The sequence below is a fragment of the Vipera ursinii genome (genome assembly GCF_947247035.1).
Source record: "Vipera ursinii genome assembly, chromosome: 1".
Taxonomy (NCBI): domain Eukaryota; kingdom Metazoa; phylum Chordata; class Lepidosauria; order Squamata; family Viperidae; genus Vipera; species Vipera ursinii.
In genome coordinates this window covers 98755720-98774919 of record NC_139512.1, presented here as the reverse complement: position 1 = coordinate 98774919, position 19200 = coordinate 98755720, and the positions used below count along the sequence as shown (strand labels likewise).

The following is a 19200-nucleotide window of genomic DNA, read 5'->3' as shown; positions in this document are numbered from 1 at the left end:
ATGTTATTTCTCTGTTAGGACAGCCTAATAAAATAGTCACTTTTCCTTCAACAATTGGGAAAAAAATGTTTTGACTTCTGCTCAGCAGTTTTATATAGAAGTTTTACATTGACCCCTCCGGATCTTATATAGGATAAATGGGACAAATTTTATGCAAAATAATTAGCGGTCATAAATTTGACATAAGGACTCAAAATGAAGACAAAATAACATCAGCATTTCAATCTCCCAGGATACTCTAGTGCAGACATGTCAAACACAAGGCCCGGGGGCCGGATCCGGCCCGCGAAGTGGTTTCATGTGGCCCGTGAAGCCATCCTGGAAACAGTGAGGGAACGGCCCCCACTGCCTTGGCCCTGGCCCAGAGACCCTCAGATCTGTCCCACTCCTGCCCAGGCACCCATAGGCACCCTTGATACGAACGAGGTACAGCTGGCCACGCCCACCCAGTAGGTCATATGCACTCTAGCCACGCCCACCCAGTAGGCCACGCCCACCCTGGCCATACCCACCCAGCCCCTTGAGGGCAACCACAATGCTGATGCGGCCCTCAATGAAATTGAGTTTGACACCCCTGCTCTAGTGATTGCTTTGGAAAAATGCTACTTTAAGTCCACCATTGAGTAAGGTTGCCAAACCCACATACATGAAAAGATTTCAGTCAATCTCAAAAAGTCTCAACAAATGCAGTGATTTCTTAACATGTTGCAATTGTTAACTGATAAGATGCTAGCCGTTACTGTCACTTGCTCTTCAAGCAATCCAGAAGGAACCCCAGATTGTTTGCCTGGGGTACTGAGTGTCACTCCATCAAGCACCAAAGATGGCATAGTCCTAGAACCAGAAGGCCCCCAAAGCCAAAAACACTCCAATTGAACTGGAGTCCATTATTTCCCGTCTAGACCCTCACAGCCTCCAGGCCCAGAATAAACCTCACCCCATGGCGATAGATGAGCTCATCCAGCAGGGAGAATACCAAACCTTGAAGCTTTTGTGATTCAGCATCAGCCTGCGGTTTTGGCAGCTGAATTGGACAATTCTGAAGAGGAGGAGGAAGAGGGGTTTGGAGAGCCTTTGGTGCCAGAGGAAGGTTCTGATGCACCACAGAACTCTCAGCCTGGCCCCTCCCATCTTGTTCCTCCTCAAACCCAGCTGTGTGAGCATGAAGGATTGGAAGAAGATGATTCACAGCTGGCTCTGTTCAGGAACGCTAGGAGCAGGAGGCAATCTAGCAGAACTGAGCAGAGGAAAGCAATGAGGCAACTCGGGAGAAGGCAATGAGAAGCCACGCCTTGGGACTGCTGTTAAAAGGGGAATGTGTGGGAGGTGCTGGTTGCTGAAGGCAACAGTTTGAAGAGCTTCTGCGAGAGTCCTGGTCTGTTATTGTTTTAACTCTTGTTTAACCTTTTTGGTTTAAGTCTTGTTTGAACTTTTCGTTTAACTTTTGTAAATAAATTTGGTTGGGTTAGTTCCAGCCTGTTGATTATTAAAAGGGGTTGTCCCTGACATTCAAACAGGGCCAGTCGTAGGCTGGAACAGAACAGAAGCACCCCACATAGCATGGACCGAGGGAGGGATGTCTCCTGCCCAACCACCACCAATTGGAATCAACCTCAGAGGAAAGAGCTGAGCCAGCACAACACTAACCTCAATTATTGAGGTGATCATAGTGGATCGTATTGAAACCCAATGAGAAGTCAAGTAGGGCAAGTATGCACGCACAACCCCAACTTCACCCTCATCAGAGATCATCCAAAGCATGACTAATGCCAATTCTGCCCCATACCTGGGACTAAATCCTGAGATTGAAAGAGATCCTAATAATCTGCTTCATCCAAGATCTTCTGAAACTGTTCCAAACACATTCTCAATCACCCTTTCCCCAAAGGGGAGGATAGCTACTGTACAAAGATTGTCCAGTATAGTGGGTCCAGCAATGACTACCTGAAGAGGGGGCAAACCAAAGACTTAAGAGGGAAAGGAATAAGCCGCTCAAGCCAATTTGAGAAAATGTTTTGAAATCCTTGTATAAATGGTGTCTGTAGAATCTTTTAAATAGAGGATGGGCACCAGCATGAGTCCGAAAGCTTGGAAGACTAAACCTCTGGTCCCGGTGACAAACCCAGATTGGATTCCTGCAACACTGTCCTAGGACATGCATATTTGCCTTCATTCAAGGGTGTCTGTAGCATCTTTTAAATGATAATTAAGGCTGGTAAGAAAAGTATTTGGCAAAAAGAAAAAGTGAGAGACTGGTAGAAGAAAGCACCATCTTCTATAGCTTGCTAAGAATCCTTTAACCAGAGCAACTTCCAAATTCAATCCTCTGCAGTTTTAGCCTCAGGAAGTTGTGGCTCCCAAGTATCCTTAAGGAAATGTAACCAAAAATAAGTTATCCCTCTGATGAGTACAGATGATTATAGATGACTGCTCAGACATTCCCCAGACGTAAATAGCATATAGATTTAAAAATATGAGCTTTATTCAAGAACAGACAGGGCTGCTTTGTCTTTGTGAGCTTTATCTCTTTTTAAAAATTCTGTTAAAATGCTCTGATAAAATACAGCCACAGATTTATTTTAAAAAACAGCAGCAAGTCTGTTCTCAGGTTGATTAAATCCTTCTGAATTATGGGCTTTAAACAGCCCATGTGCAAACTGCAATTTTTTAAAAAATGGTGCATGGTATTTCATTTACTTTGCTATGAGAATGCTATTTGTATGAGAATATAAAACTAATCAAATTGCACATTCTAGCAATGATGGGACCATAAATGTGTTAAAAGTGTGATTTAGAGCGGAATCTTATGTGAGTTTACATGTATGATCTGTATGTTTCATGGGATTTATTCTGTAGTATATGTAAAACTGCAACCTTGATCATGATTATTGAAACCAATGTCTAGTTATTGAACTAACCTATTAGATATACCAGCAATCACAAGAAAGTTTTTTTAACATGTTAAAAATCAAAGTATATTTAATGCATTCAATACATTAAGCAAATGAGGAACATGCTAAACTATATTTCCTCTTCTCATGCCGATTTATAATTTGCAAAGCTAAGTATGCACTAACTCACCACAGGAAGATGCTCAAACAAATCTGCATCTGAAACATTTGTAGTTAGCTTCCTATATTCTAAGGAGAGTACAAAGAATTTCCTCAGACGGGTTGAAAATGTTAAAAGTGATTTAAAGCTCCACTACTATAAAATAGTAGTCAAAAATTAATAATCTTTAAAAGAAAGACAGGAAACATTGTATCTCAAGTACAAGTACTTATTGATATATTAAACAAATTCCAACTGTATTACTAATGGTAAACAGAAACATTGTTTTCTGTACTAAAGATTAAAGTTGTTTATTTACACAAGACATTTTTACATGTACAATGAAGAATGCTTCCCCTGGCTTAAATGAATCACACTCCTCTGATTATTTAGACCAGTAAATAAAAATTCAATTAATGGGAAGATGTTTGTTGTTAAGGTACTATAAGATTTTTGGGATACTTGCTGCTGAAAAACTGTAAAAATTTTTCCAGACCACAAGTATGCATCCAATAGTTTAATGAGTTTAATGCTGAAAGCTATGAGCCCATGAACTTCTACAGTCATATCCTGTTCTGTCAAGTTTTGTCAGAGCCTAGTCATAGGATATTAATTGTTGTATTGGATTTTAACTATGGTAAACATCAACAAAAACCACAATATATTTTAAATATACACTCTTTGTTATTTCAAGTAATTGTTCCTATTTACTTAGATTACAGTTCTATTAGCCTTTGGCTGGAATTTTAATCTACAACAGTGTGTCTCAACCTTGGTAACTTAAAGTTGTGTGGACCTTAATATGACTGAGTGGGAAATCCTGGGAATTGAAGTCCACCTATCTTTAAGTTGCCAAAGTTGAGAGACACTGGTCTAAAACGATATGACCATTCAGTTAAGATATTCAAACGTAGTGGCAGACATCAGGACATCAGGAGTGCTTAAGCACAGACTGTTAAATAGCTTATATCAGATCACCCCAACCTTTTAGGCACCAGGGACCAGTTCGGTGGGGAGACGTTTTTCCGCAGACCAGAAGGGGCATGGTTTTGTGTGCTGCCTGCATCTCATGGATAGGCTTCCCTTGTTTGCATGGCCCAGTTTCTGGCATGCCACGGACTGGGGGTTGGGGACCTCTGGCTTAGATAACAATTAATCTAATTAGAATCATTGTGAAAGGAGCATTAGAAATCCCAATATTTGTCATTGGACACCATTTTTTTAAAAAAAATATGTTATTCTTCTTAATTTAAAAACAAATTAAATGGGAAAACTAGATGCTAGTATACTTTGATGCATGTAATTATCCTCTATAGACTTATGTTGACTCCTGGCAACTGCCTGGACAAGTCTCTGCAACTTTTTTGGCAAGATTTCAGAAGCAGTTTGCCATTGCCTTCTTCCTAGGGCTGAAAGAGAATGACTGGCTCAGTGCCATCCACCTCTCTTTGTAGGCAAGGGAAGACTCTGACTTATGGTTTCCCAGTTTCTATCCTGGAACTTTAGTCACTACATCAAAATGGCTCTTGCACCCTCCACCAAACTCTTTTACTTCCAAGAATGCCTTTAAATCCACTATGTATTTCAATACAATCTTTAGAAAAATATTCAATAATATGATTCAGCAGAGGACCTTATTTGGAAATATAACCATACTACTTAGAACAATGTCAAGGGTAAATTGAGGGAGTGCCATGGGGAAGGGAGCTACAGGAAGAGGTGGGAAATATCACTGTAAATTTGGCTTTTGATAATTCATTTTTTGTGATTGACTATGCCAATAATTTTGTAGAGCTGCCTATAATAAGCTCTATAGCTATAATCTGGATCAAAACAAAGAGTGATTCTTGATGTACATTTTTGTCCTAATTTTATTATTTTGAAACGATAGAATTTATATCTTCTTTTATTTCTATTTTATTTCGATTGCTGCTTAGATTTATGAGACCTAACACTTGAAAGAAATAGATTAGAAATGTCAAGACTAATTACAGAATATAAGTGAAGTATTCTTGTAGAACAGATGATTCTTCCTTCCTTATAACACTTTGTCATATAAGGAAGGAAGGAAGGAAGGAAGGAAGGAAGGAAGGAAGGAAGGAAGGAAGGAAGGAAGGAAGGAAGGATACTTCTTTACAGTTCCCCACTCTTATGTAGAATACAAGAAAACAAAGAGTAGGACAACCCTAATGAATGCCTAATATTGCCATGTCAAATTCAATATGAAATTTAATCTAATCCTTTCAGGGTTTTTTTGACCCTTAATGCCTTTTAGAAGCACACAGTGTTGGAAAGACAGGAAACCCAACAATATCTGAAAGAGATTGAGAGGTTGGGCTGGAAGAAAATAAGACAGAAAAATAAGTTGAACAAGCCCTGGGTAAAATACTCTTGTAATCTTCATCCTTTATGTAATCTCAGTGCAGATATATTCTTAGAAATATATTCTTAATTCTTAGAACACAACTTACCCTATAAAAAGCAGTTGTCAATGGTAATAATGTTGCAGCAATATTGTATTCTTCTGAAGATGAACAATCCTTTGGGTTCATAAAAAAAACAAAAAAGAGAAGGTTAGCAAGTTATAATTATTTTCACCAGGAGACATATTGCTAGAAAATGTAACCCAAAAACAAAGCACAGTTATGCTAAAAAAATAAAATGAAGCACTGATATTCTTTTAAATAAATCTTGATATAAAATAAACTAAAAATAAAAAACATATTCCAATGAATAATATTTATATAGAGACCAATTCTGGAGAAAAACTGTAGGGATAAATTAGACATATATCCAAGTACAATTGGTATCGGTGTCCAATCCCTTGAAATCAATATTAGTGTGAAGGTACTGTATAACCCCAATACTTTCCCCAATGATCAAGCCTGTGATATCCAGCACATAGTTATAGTGGAATACTGGCAGTCTGGCTCTGGGGAGAACTGATATAACCTTTCTATATAAAACAGAAGCATCTTGTTTGAGCTGAAGAACTATAACCTAGTTTGTGTCTAATAGGAGGAAGAGAATGGGACTTAGAAAACATGAAGCCTTCTGACATGTGTTCAATTACACCATGATAAAAATATTGCTTAGGGTTCTAGTCTTCCCATTCTAGGAAAAATTTAGATATTTAAACATGCATTTTGAGCATTAACCATTCAAACCACTAATTTGTTCAATTAATTTATATAGCTGCCCATCTCACATATGTAATTCTAAACTGGCATGTCCAGGCTATAAGCAGTTCTTGAACGTATGCTACCTAAATCAAGTGGAGAAGGGTAAAAAAGAGGAAAATGAAATATATTGAAAATAAACCTTTTGGCCTATTCAAGGAAAAAAGAGAAATGATACAATAAAATATATATTAGAATGTTTATTGGTAAAATGCTCCAAACATAAATGACTAGTGTCTGGGAAAGCTATATCAGCCAAGGTCAGCAGCTAACAGCCTGAAAGCAGATTAATCCATTACAATAACAACATATGGGACTCTATTGTTACAGTCCAAAATGGAGAATGGAGATTTTAAAGTTATCTAACAGAAGTCGGAGAAAGAGATAAGAAAGAGAAATTAAAACTCCCATTGCTAAGATCTGCATTTTTCACTAGGTACTTGTTGGATTCTTTTTAAATTTGAAGGACCGTATTTTACAGTTACATGTACCTGATCCACGAGAGAGGGGAGGCAGGATATGTTATGGATTCCCTCTCTTAAGGAGATCCATCTAGTGATCATGAAGGGGCTTCTCTGTGGTTGCTTCCTCCTTGTGAAGCTTCATCCCCATAGAGAAAGGGGTTTTCTTGCATATGATACTAAACTGGTAGGAATTGCCAACACCCCAGAAGACAAGCTCAGGATCCAAACTTGAACAATGGGCCTATCCAGCAAAATGAATTTTAATGTGGAAAAAAGCCAAGTTTTACATTTAGGCAGGAGAAATCAAAGGTATAAGTACAAAAGTATAAAACATATAAAGAACGGCTGCAGGACTTGGGTTTGGCTAGTCTAAAGAAAAGAAGAAACAGGGGTGACATGATAGCAGTATTTCATTATTTGAGGGACTGCCACAAAGAAGAGGGTGTCATATTATTCTCCAAAGCACCAGAGGGCAGGACAAGAAACAATGGTTGGAAACTGATCAAAGAGAGAAGCAGTCTAGAATTAAGGAGAAACTTCTTAACAGTGAGAACAGCTTGCCCCCAGAAATCATGGGCGCTCCATCACTGGAGATTTTTAAGACTAGACAATCACTTGTCTGAAATGGTATAGGTTCTCCTGCTTGAGCAGGAGGCTGGACTAGAAGACCTCCAAGGTCCCTTCCAGTCCTATCCTATCCTATCCTATCCTATCCTATCCTATTCTATTCTTTATAAGTTGACTGAGTGACTGTGAGTTGGATGGCCATATAATTTTTCTAAATAAATAAACAAACAAATAAAAGTAAAAGGCTTTTCTAGGTCTTGGAATAAGCGTAGTCATTCAAGCTAATCACCGAATCTCTGCCTCTGAGAGGCTTCTGGTTTTAGTACTTGCTAGGTGAAATGAAAATATTCATTTTCTAAAGGAAAAAAGATGGTTGATTCCATCTAATGGAACGAATCGGTATTATTCTGCACTTCTATTCAATACATACACACAACTATGCAACTAGCAAGTATGGGGGAAAAACGCCCACAACTCCCTTAGCCACTTGCATATTTAAAAAACAAAACAAAATCAGAGGCAATGATTTTCAGAGGAAACTGAGGATGAGACTCATATCAGTCTTGATAGGAGGCCCCAAGATTACTGTTTTACAGCGTCTGCTTGCAAATAGCCATTTCAAAAACATATCCAGTTTGACTCTATGGGGGGTGAAGATTGCACAAGCTGCTTTCGCAAACCTGCTTTCAGCTCTCAGCAAGAGTTATTGTGTTTTTACTTGCCATTAAAATAATTATCCATCAAAAATGTGGTTGCTGTCAACAATGAGGAAAACATACTTTTGAAAAGCAACAAGAATGTAATGATGAAAATGAATGGCCTGACTTTTATTCTCAGGGTCATGCACACAATACTTTTGTTCCTTTGGTCTTAGGTTTTTGACGGATTAAGATGTATATAAAAAAGAGAGACACTTTTGAACAGAATAATCAAAATATTTTACTACCTTAGCAGTTGAATTCCATTCCAGTTATGCAAACTGCTTTGACTTGAACTCAAACCTTACTTTAACACTGTCAATGGAAAAGCATCCTCTAACGCTCCAGAGCGGGTCCTCAACCTTCGCAACTTTAAGACTTGTGGACTTCAACTCCCAGAATTCCTCAGCCAGCAACTCTGTTGCTGAGTGAACGATTCTAAAATACGAAATCACATGGCTGTGCCAATATAAGATGGCAGATGCAGCAATTCCAGTTGCTGTTGTCAGGTGAATCTTGTGCAGTTGTAGTATCCTGAAGTCACATAATCGCCTTGTGACCTCCTACTAGCTTCCCTATTAACTTTGAAGCTGGCTACGAAGATTGCAAATAATGGTTACATGACCATGGCCATCACAACTGTGGGCTGGTTGCAAAGAATCTGAACTGTGATCATGTAACCATGTGTGAGGGACACAACTATGAAGAATAGTCATAAGTCCTTCCTTCAATGCTGTCGTAATTTTGAATGGTCTTGCCTGCAATTAGTGCAGGTTTGCGTCCCACCAGGCTCAAGGTTGACTCAGCCTTCCATCCTTCCGAGGTAGGTAAAATGAGGACCCAGATTGTTGGGGGCAATTAAGCTGACTTTGTAATAATGCCGCTTGGGTGTGTGTGTGAAAGCCCTAATAAGCAGGCATATACATAGAATGAAGGCTACTGCTAAGCTTGTAAGCCGCCCTGAGTCTTCGGAGAAGGGCCGGATATAAATGGAATTAAATAGTCACTGAAAGAGGATTACCTGAGTACAGATTGGGTCAAAAATACCTGAATATTTCATACTGAATTATGATACTAAAGCAAACAACAGTAATATTTTAACCATAGCTTCTTTTATTTGTTTGTTTTATTCAATTTCTATAGTTGCCCAACTCATCCAAGTGACTCTAGGCAGCTTACAATTATGTTAAAGTTACATGAATAAATACCCCTTTTTCTAAAAGGCAACTGACTTTTCTTGATTTTTTTTTCTTTTAAAAACATTTTGCTTCTCATCCAAGAAGCTTTTTTCAGTTCTCAGATGAGGAGTGAAACATTTTCAAAGAGAAAAAAAAAACACCAAGAAAGTCCAGTTGCCTTTTAGAAAAGGCATCTTTGGGACAACCATGACCTGGATGATTGAGAAATTCCATACATGAATTAATAGCATTTTAAACAGATGTCCATCTATGAAATTATCCCTTTAATCCAGAATCGTGATCCTGAGTGTCTATCCATTGGTAATAGTGTGCCCATCATCATCATCATCATCATCATCATCATCATCATCATCATCATGTCAGATGGTAATATTGCCCCATAGTCTACAAGCAAAGACTACAAGCAAAATAACTCTCCCCACTTATAAACATATCTTTAAAGCCTCATCATTCAGTCCTGATCAAAATGAAATTTCATTAATAGCTATCAGTAACCCAATATATAACCCTAATGAAATAAATTTCTTGAATTCCTTCTGCTTTCTTTTTTTGGTCTTTAATCCTGTGAAATAATGTCCCTCAAGCTGATTTTTTAAATAATTTTCTCCCTCTCCCTCAGGAATAGCTCCATTAGTTTAACATGTCCCTTTTGTAAATCCAAGATAAGAAAATTTTTAAAGTCATTATTCTGATTTATTATTTGTTTTTACTCTTATTATTAAGGCGTCAACTGGTTTCAATTGTAAATCTATATCACATATGAGTTTAAATCCATTTTCAGATCCACAGCATCTTTTGCCATATAATTTTGTAATCTAGCATTATTTTAAAAATACACATTTACATTCAAATCATCCTCAGTCTGTTGCATCCAATAAAATATTCCATCTATCTCTTAACTTTCCAAAATCAACATTCTATTCTGCCTTTTGCTGTTTCCCCAAAGTTATTTTTTTTTAATCCTTACAGTTACAAACTTATTCAGAGTGGGAAATTCTTGAGTAATGAAACTTATCCTTTGGATGATTCTTAACATCTAGAACACCTTATTTACCTAAAAAGTAAATAAGCAGTCTCCAAAAGTACTTATGACAGGAACTAGGCAAACGTAGTGTCCAAATTAATGGTGCTGAACTATGGCTTAGGCAAAATGAACACACTGGAAATCATTACTTTATGATGTCTTCATAGGAAGATTCTTTATGGAACAAACTTGTGGGTAATCCTTGTCCTCTGTTTAATCTGGAGACGACTTCCAAGGAACTAATCCATCCACTAGCCCCTCTTTTGCCTGCAGTTGTTGGTGCTGTGAAAGGAGGGCTGTCTTCAATCCCCCACTGTTGTCCCAGGATATTGTGAAGGACAATATTTGTGAGAGTATCCATAACTATTGTTAAACATACCCACTCAAAAAGGTGGGGATCATGCACCACGATGTCAAAATATTAAAATCTTCCACAAATTCCATAAAGCTAAAGCTTTCAGCAATTACTGTATACTGAAAATTATGTTGTTTAGAGCATTTTGATGTAAATACAGATATTTCAGACACATAAAGAAAGACATAATATATGTTTACCTAAATTGTCATAGCCTGGCCCAAATTAAAACCTGATAAACCTCATCAGTCTAATAAAATTAAGTGGAGACCTGTTGATATTCTGTAGACCAGACATGTCAAACTCGCGATGTCACGTGACGTCGCACAACGTATTGGAGCTTTTTCTCTATTGCCGGAAATGGGGTGGGCGCGGTTTCCTGATGATGCATCCGGCCTGCGGGCTGGCAATTTGATACACCTGCTGTAGACAGTTGATATACTGTTCTTTAAACATTGCCCTGTGCAACCACTAAGGTTTTAGCTAGACAGTAAAAATTAAAATAAAGACAATCTATTCTTTATTTTAAAAATGCAGCTTTATGTCACTGGATTGCTTGAGAATGGTGATCAACTCAGCAACTTCTGCTTTGTCATCACATCACATACCAGCAATCTCAGATTATGCAAGGGTTTTATTCCAGGAATGCTTGAATAAGGAGACGTTAATGCACATCAAATCACATGTTGTGCTTATACATAAACCCAGTGGACCTTCCACAACATCACGTTTGTCGAAGCCAGTCCTTAGAAAAACCTAGGAACAAGTTAACCTTTACAACATACATCTTTACTGGATTTGTTAACTTTTCTACAGTCCAAGACATAAGATGAGATGTAGAGCTGTATTTTAAATTATTAAATTTCAACTATTTTTCAGCCAAATTTGATTTTTCAGGAACTAGTCATTCGTGACTTTCAGTAAATTCAGAATGGGTATGGAGAAAGTAAATCTTCACTTTGATCTAATTTTTCATTAATCAATCTTGGAATCAATTACTTTGATGAAAAGTATTTTTACCTTGATTTACTTCACAAGGTTTATGAATTTTAACAATTGAAAACATCTGTCCTGGAAAGCTTTGAAGCATTAACAGCAACAGAAATCAGTGACACTGCACATTCATTTCCAGAGTCATTGAATAAAATTTGTACTGACCCACATCATTTTATATATTTCACAGCAGTATTGTTTCTATAAGTTACAACATGAGAGTTAAAAAAAACCCTAAGTTATATTTTTTTATTCCCTTCTTAAGCCAATCATGAAGTACAAGAATGAATTTCAGCACATCTGAATTTCTTTAGTGAGAATGCCATGGATGTTTCTGAAAACTGTCATGAGGCCCATAGCAATAAAGTTCAGGCACACTCAGGCTGTAATCTTTTCCCAAGGAAATGGTTGGGATGCCAAGATGCCTTGTATTTCACAGCAGGACCTCATTCACTTCAACTCTATCCAAATCTTAAACCCCACCATCTACAATTCACTGTGCTATGCTAGAATCTGTAGAAGTATCCTGCATTTTTAATTAAATAAGGTGATTTTTATAACATATAACAAATTAGGAAGACATAATGGATAAATATAGGCAAACAAAGAATTCAAGGCACAACACATTAGTAGCAGTTGTGTAGTTGACATTTTAGGTCTGTTGCTTAGGCAAGTATTTCTGCCTAGATTATGATAGGACTAAAAATTAAACTAAGTGGAAACAAAAATGTTAATGTAACAATAGCTGCAACATTCCAACATTCACTGATTCTTCAGTTTATTGGATCATTTGGGAAGAAGGGTGCCATTAGTCCTAAATATTCGTAAAACATAATAAAAATTATGCTATTTATACAAACGCCATAAATTATGCTATTTGTATTACTACAAATGATTTATTATAAAATATATTGTTCATGTCATGTGCATAATGACATCGTTCACAAATGATATACGTGACCACAAATTTCATAAAATTGACATAAATTCAACTGCCTTGTCTGGGCTACTTCAGATGCAATAGACTTTTCCTTTATTTTGGAAGGATATCTTGATTGAAATTTGGTCTGTTGCAGTCAAAATTTGCTAAATGTGGGTTCATTAAATTGAAGCCAGTTCCATTTATTCAGCAAACTATATTGTTCACATTTCTATGCACATATGCACATATGTAAGTAAATACATATATGCATGCATATATGTAAGTTCAAATATATAGCTGTACTAGTTTTAGCTAGTAAGAAGCAAAACAGATAAAACATGTAATATGAAATTCCATTATTGTTTTTCCAATGTGTTGACACTGCAGTGCAACATCCTGCATGCCTCATCTTTCAAACTATGTGCAGATTCACACTGAAACAGAATTGGATGATTTAGTGTGTGGTGAAGTACATAGTCACAGATTGACATTCCCTTGCCTTTCTCCTTCAGAGGATATTTCTGTAAATGCTGACTAACATCTATTTCCAGATATTTTTATGCTGACTTTCTGCATTTTGCTTTTCAAACACTTGTGTACTGCTAATAGTATGGTAAAACTGTTATATGTAGTCCTTGCTTAACAACAGTAACTTGGGTCTGGAATTTCCACTGATAAGCAATGGAGATATAAACTGCAACATCATGTGACCGCATCACTTAGTTACAGCAATCCTGGGAGTCCCCATTGCTAACGTTAAGTGAAAATTGCAGGTTATTAAGCAAGTACCTCCTTGAAACATCCTGCCGACTTCTGCATATAATTTGGAATGAGAATGCTTACATGCAGTTTAGAAAAGGCTGCACATGGCCTTGGGAAGAAGGTGTGGCACAGCCAGTAGCTGCCTGACAAAGGGCCTGCCATGCATGCCTCATCAGCAGCAGGAGGAACGAGATGGTGAAGATCAGCTGGGGGGGGGGCAGGCGAATTGAGCCTTAGGGAGGTAGGGCCAGCAGAGGCAGCAGAGTGCCAAGGAGCCAAAAAGGCAGAAACGGAGGGGGAGAGAGGTGGATGGGGGGGGGGAGATTTGTAACTTCCTACGGTCCTAAAGGCAAGTAGGCTGCCAAGCACCTGAATTATAGTCATGGTGACCTTGGGGTACTGCAACGACCAAACCTTGGGGAACCAGGAGCAGCTACCATTCATGTAGTTTTGCCCTAACTTTGAACCTACTGAATAAATGGTTGTTAAGCAAGGACTATTTGTAGTGGTTAAATTTTTAATGCTTAATGAATTACTTGGTACAGGGGGAAACATTAACACCTCAGCATAGTATGTAGTCCTGCCTGAGAAAAGAGAAAGAAGAAAGCTTTTTGACTGATTCAAAGGCCAAACAGAGCCATGAAAAAGCAATTAATGCTGCAAATTAGAAAGAGGTTAAAAAGCTGGTGAGCATTTTAAAATGTAGCAAATGGATATCCTCTATAAAGTCATAGTGGTAGTCTATGTACAGGTAGGTGTGCAATGGCTCAGTGGTTAAAGACGCTGAACTTATCAACTGGAAAGCTGAGAGCCCGGTTACAAGACTGAGCTCCATGTGATGGGGTTCCTATTACTTGCCCCAGTTCCTGCCAACCTAACAGTTCAAAAGCATGGAAACACAAGTAGATAGTTGAAATATAACAGGGTTCTGTGCGCCTCTGCATACAGTGATGCTGGCCACATGACCACAGAAGTGTGTCTGGACAATCCTGGCTCCTTCAGCTAAGAAACAGAGATGAGAACTGCCCCCTAGAGTCAGACACGACCGGAAAGGGGAAACCTTTATTTTTATATACAGGTATTGAATTACCACTTGTTCAGCCATTGTTTGAAATTATAATGGCACTGAAAGTCAATGGGGAGGTCTCAAATGACAATCACATGACTGTGGGACATTATGACCATGCAGGATTCACCTAATGACAGCAACTGGGACTACCACACCTGCCATTACAAGTCAGCAGGGTAATGTCACATTGTGTTTAAAACTACTCTCTTAGCAACATAATGGTTGCTTCAAATTACCATCATTAAGTGAGGACTAACAATATTTCTCAATCTTTTTATATAATGAGTTTCATCCAATGAGGCCATTTGTTCTTTTAAAGAAGTCGGCAGCTAACAGGGCTCAAATACTTCTATTCAAAATTAGAAGTTGAGAAGAAATGAAAGATAACAAATTCTCTTTAGATATTTTTTTTGTTAAACAGATTAAAAAGGTAAAGGTAAAGTTTCCCCCACACATGTGTGCTAGTCGTTTCCAACTCTAGGGGCCGGTGCTCATCTCCGTTTCAAAGCCGAAGAGGACGCTTGTCCGAGGACATCTCCGTGGTCATGTGGCCGGCATGACTAGATGCCAAAGGCGCACGGAACGCTGTTACCTTCCCACTGTAGTGGTCCCTATTTTTCTACTTGCATTTTTACGTACTTTCAAACTGCTAGGTTGGCAGAAGCTGGGACGAGTAACAGGCGCTCACTCTGTTATGCGGCACTTAGCATTTGACCCGCCAAACTGCCGATCTTCTGATCGACAAGCTCAGCGTCCTAACCCACTGAGCCACCGCGTCCCTGTTAAACAGATTAATAACTAGTTAAACAATTGACTGATACCCTCCTAGAGAGCTTGTAAGAGAGCCAGTTTAGTGTACTGGTCAAGACACCAAGCTCAAAACTGGTAGACTATGAGTCCTAGTCTTACATGAGGCACAAAGCTAGCTGGGTGAACTTAGGCCAGTCACTCTCTCTTAGTCCAAGGAGACAATGGCAAGCCACTTCTGAAAATGCTACCCCAAAAAATCCTGCAGATTCTAGTCCATGCAGTCTACAGTGACTCAAAGGCTTACAACAGAAATTATGCTTAAAACATTACATTGGATTGGCAATTGTTTTCCCTTGTGTACTCTGCTTGTCAAAGCAGCCCAGCAATCTTTTTAAAAATGCTGATTGCTAGCTGCAAATATTTCTAGGAAATGTTACCAGAATTAATAAGATATTCTGTCTAGTACTGTCATTTCAACACGATAATGATTTACAACAGTACAATAAACTACTAAATCAGAACTTGAGAAACTGTGCAATGGGAAAAAATATCCTTCACAGATTATGGTTTACATAATTGGCAGCATGTGAAAGACTACTATTACCTCGAATCTAATTACAATTTATCAAAATCACATGCAACTTAAATGCTCTTGGAATTTTTCTTCACTCTTTCAGACGGCAAGACTTAAAAAAAAAAGACACTGAAGACATGCTGACACTCAGTTTCAATACAGTTGTGTCTCCCCCCCCCCCATCTGACAGTTTAGCCAATAATTCATTTTGTTTTAGAAAGCAAAACCAGGTTATGGCAGATCAGGAGATTGCAAAAATTTCTGCTCCTCTTCCTTCAATGAAGTCTAAGATTCAGAGTCAAATCTCTAATGAATAGATTTAAGGGAACGGTTCTCAGAAAAATGCCAGTATCTGAATTTTTCCAAATTAACCCTGTCCTCTCTGAGAACCAAGAGTACCTGAAACTTAGATAACTCAGGGCTTTGAAAATAAAATTAGCTCAGTTTGAACAATGCAGAGTTGGGAGACAAGGGAAATTTTTTGCGGCATTTGTCATGAGCTATGTTGTTTCAGAAAGCAATTTGTAAACTGATGTTTTGTTTGATCCCTTTGTTGAAGCAATTCTATTACTTAAAAGATTGCACAGCCCAGTCCAGCTCTAGGCAGTGTATGGTGAACTAAGGGTTCATATTTTATCAAGGGAACTTGTCTTATGGACTCCCACTTTTGAAAGGAAAATATTTAGTCCATGCAGGAAATATACAAAAGCTTTTTACACTTCAGCCAAGCATGCAATGGAGGACTACTTAGGTACCCATTATTTGCAAGTTGACTTACTCACAGATCAGATCATATTAATTTACTACTTTGCTATTTAAGAGACTTACGCCTAAAAAGTATCCATGGATTGAAATTTGTCAGGCAAGTTCGGGGAGCGCTTTGTCTCACTCCATACTCTATATAAAATCTATAATCTTAAGATATGTTTTTCTTTTAATTTAGCAAGTCTGAAAAATATATTGAAAGCATTATTTCCTGAACATATATAAACAGCCACATGTATAACACTACTGTGTTACTGGCTTCAGAAAACTCTAGTGTTATTTGATGAAATAATAAAAAACGATAAGTAGCTTATATTGTATTATAAATTACTTGGATATCACCATATTCAATTCTGCTGGCCTGTATTTTGCTTTAATTTTGTTAATCTTTTTGTGCTAAAACTGTTACTTTTACATATATATTTAATTACTTGAAAAATGGCAAATTAGGTAGCTTTTAATTTAGAAAATGTTCAGAGAAAAGTTAGGGACATTTTTTACTTTTCAAAATAAATTACATAGGCTTTATATATCGCTCATAATAATTACGCTGAAATTTTGTATTTTTTAACTTAGCTCATCCTACCCTGAGTTTATTTTTTTCTTGTCCTCACTTTTATCTTCCTTGCCTTCCATTTGCTGCTTTTGAAGACTCAGTCTATACTAATTATTCTTTTTATAGTTCATCTTACTTGTTCCATTTTCCCATGCTTAGCTTAATTATTCTGAGTCTGTCTTTCTAGAGATGAATAAATCCCACCAGTTCCACTATGTTGTTATTCTACTCTTCTGTTATGTCTTCAGGTTCTGCTCCAGTTGCCCTCCAGCACACACAAAAAAGGAACATCTCCATTGTTGGAGGGGGGGGTTTAATTTTAAAAAAAAAAAAAAACAACCAATGAAACACAGAAAGAAACAAATAGAAATAGACCTACATCCCCCCAAAGAATAAAGACCTGAAATAAATAAATGTTTATGTTGTTTTCTTCTGGCAATGATCCAGATATAACAAAAATATATGATCTTCTTCCATTGAGGAATGTTTTTCTTGTCTTGTTGTAAAAGACGCCTTTTCATCCTTTTTTTTAAATAGTGAATTTTAAAGGGATGCTGCAATGTAACATACATTTCACTTAACCGGAAAATGAATCATTTTAGCCACAAGCTGTGTACAAAATATTTTCTGGGTTTGATTTAAATAAGATTCAAAATAGTAAGGTACAGGGAGGGGACCACAATAGAATATGGAAATAAAGTTACTTTTCAGGAACATTTTTTATTATTTACACACATTTCTTTCAGATTTAAGCCATATTCATTTTTCTTTATGGATAAGTAGAATTCATGGGTCAGACAGATATATTATGCTAATTCCTTTCAGGGTAAGCAACATTACACGCACGCACAAAAACCACATGCCACATTCTTTTCTTAAATTGTATTAACCCTTTTCCAATCTTTAGTGAACATTCTGCTAAGATACCCAAATGCACCACCTTCCACTAGTTTTTCTACATTCATAGAATAGAATAGAATAGAATAGAATAGAATCTGGAAGAGACTATGGAGGTCTTCTAGTCCAGCCTCCTGCCCAAGCAGGAGAACTTATACCATTTCAGAGAAGTGACTGTCTAGTCCAGGGGTGTCAAACTCAATTTCATTGAGGGCCGCATCAGCATTGCAGATGCCCTCAGGGGGCCGGGTGGGTATGGCCTGGGTGGGCGTGGCCTACTGGGTGGGCGTGGCTAGAGTGCATATGGCCTGCTGGGTGGGTGTGGCCAGCTCTACATCGTTCACATCAAGGGTGCCTATGGGGGCCTGGGCAGGAGTGGGACAGATCTGAGGGTCTATGGAGAAGAACCAAGGCAGTGGGGACCGTTCCCTCACTGTTTCCAGGATGGCTTCATGGGCTGCATGAAACCACTTCATGGGCCGGATCTGGCCCCCGGGCCTTGTGTTTGACATGTCTGGTCTAGTCTTAAAAATCTCCAGTGATGGAGCGCCCATGATTTCTGGGGGCAAGGTGTTGCACTGGTTAATTGTTCTCACTGTTAGGAAGTTTCTCCTTAATTCCAGGTTGCTTCTCTCTTTGGTCAGTTTCCAACCATTGTTTCTTGCCCTGCCCTCTGATGCTTTGAAGAATACTATGACGCCCTCTTCTTTGTGGCATTCCCTCAAATACTGGAATACCGCTATCATGTCACCCGTTTCTTCTTTTTTTTAGACTAGCCAAACCCAAGTCCTGAAGCCGTTCTTCATGTTTTAGTCTCCAGGCCTTTGACCATTTTAGTTGCTCTTCTCTGAACTTTTTCCAAAGTCTCAACATCTTTTTTTGTAGTATGGTGACCAAAATTGGTTGCAGTATTCCAGGTGAGGTCTTATAAAGCGGTACTAATACTTAGTGTGATCTTGATTCTATACCTCTGTTTATACAAACCAGGATTGTATTAGCTTTTTTGGCTGCTGCTGCACACTGATGGCTCATAGTCAAGAAGATACCAATAGGAGAAGGTAGTAGAAAAGATGAGAAGGATAATAGTAATACAGCTGTACTACATGGCTAAATATCCTTAGATATAAGACAGTACTATGGAAATGAGGTGTTCAGCAGAGTAATGGCACGAGGGGGAAAACCTGTCTTTGTGTCTAGTTGTTTTGGCATGCAATGCCCTACAGTAGCATCCTGAGCGAAGGAGATGAAACAGTGTTATGTCCAGAATATGAAGGGTCCGTAGATATTTTCTCAGTCCTCTTTCGGACCCATTCATATATATAATTTAAAAACGATCAACTCCATTTTCCCTCTCAAATGCAGCAACCATGATCTC

The 19200-nt window shown here is 38.1% G+C and overlaps 1 protein-coding gene across 2 annotated transcripts in view; it reads right to left on the bottom strand.

Moving 5' to 3' along the window:
• SBF2 (SET binding factor 2) overlaps positions 1-19200 on the bottom strand; it is a 227048-nt gene that overhangs the window by 65129 nt on the left and 142719 nt on the right. For both annotated transcript variants that reach the window (XM_083350643.1, XM_083350642.1), the window contains exon 17: positions 5523-5591. In XM_083350643.1, the coding sequence (XP_083206769.1) occupies positions 5523-5591 (69 nt within the window). The remainder of the gene's footprint in view (positions 1-5522; positions 5592-19200) is intronic.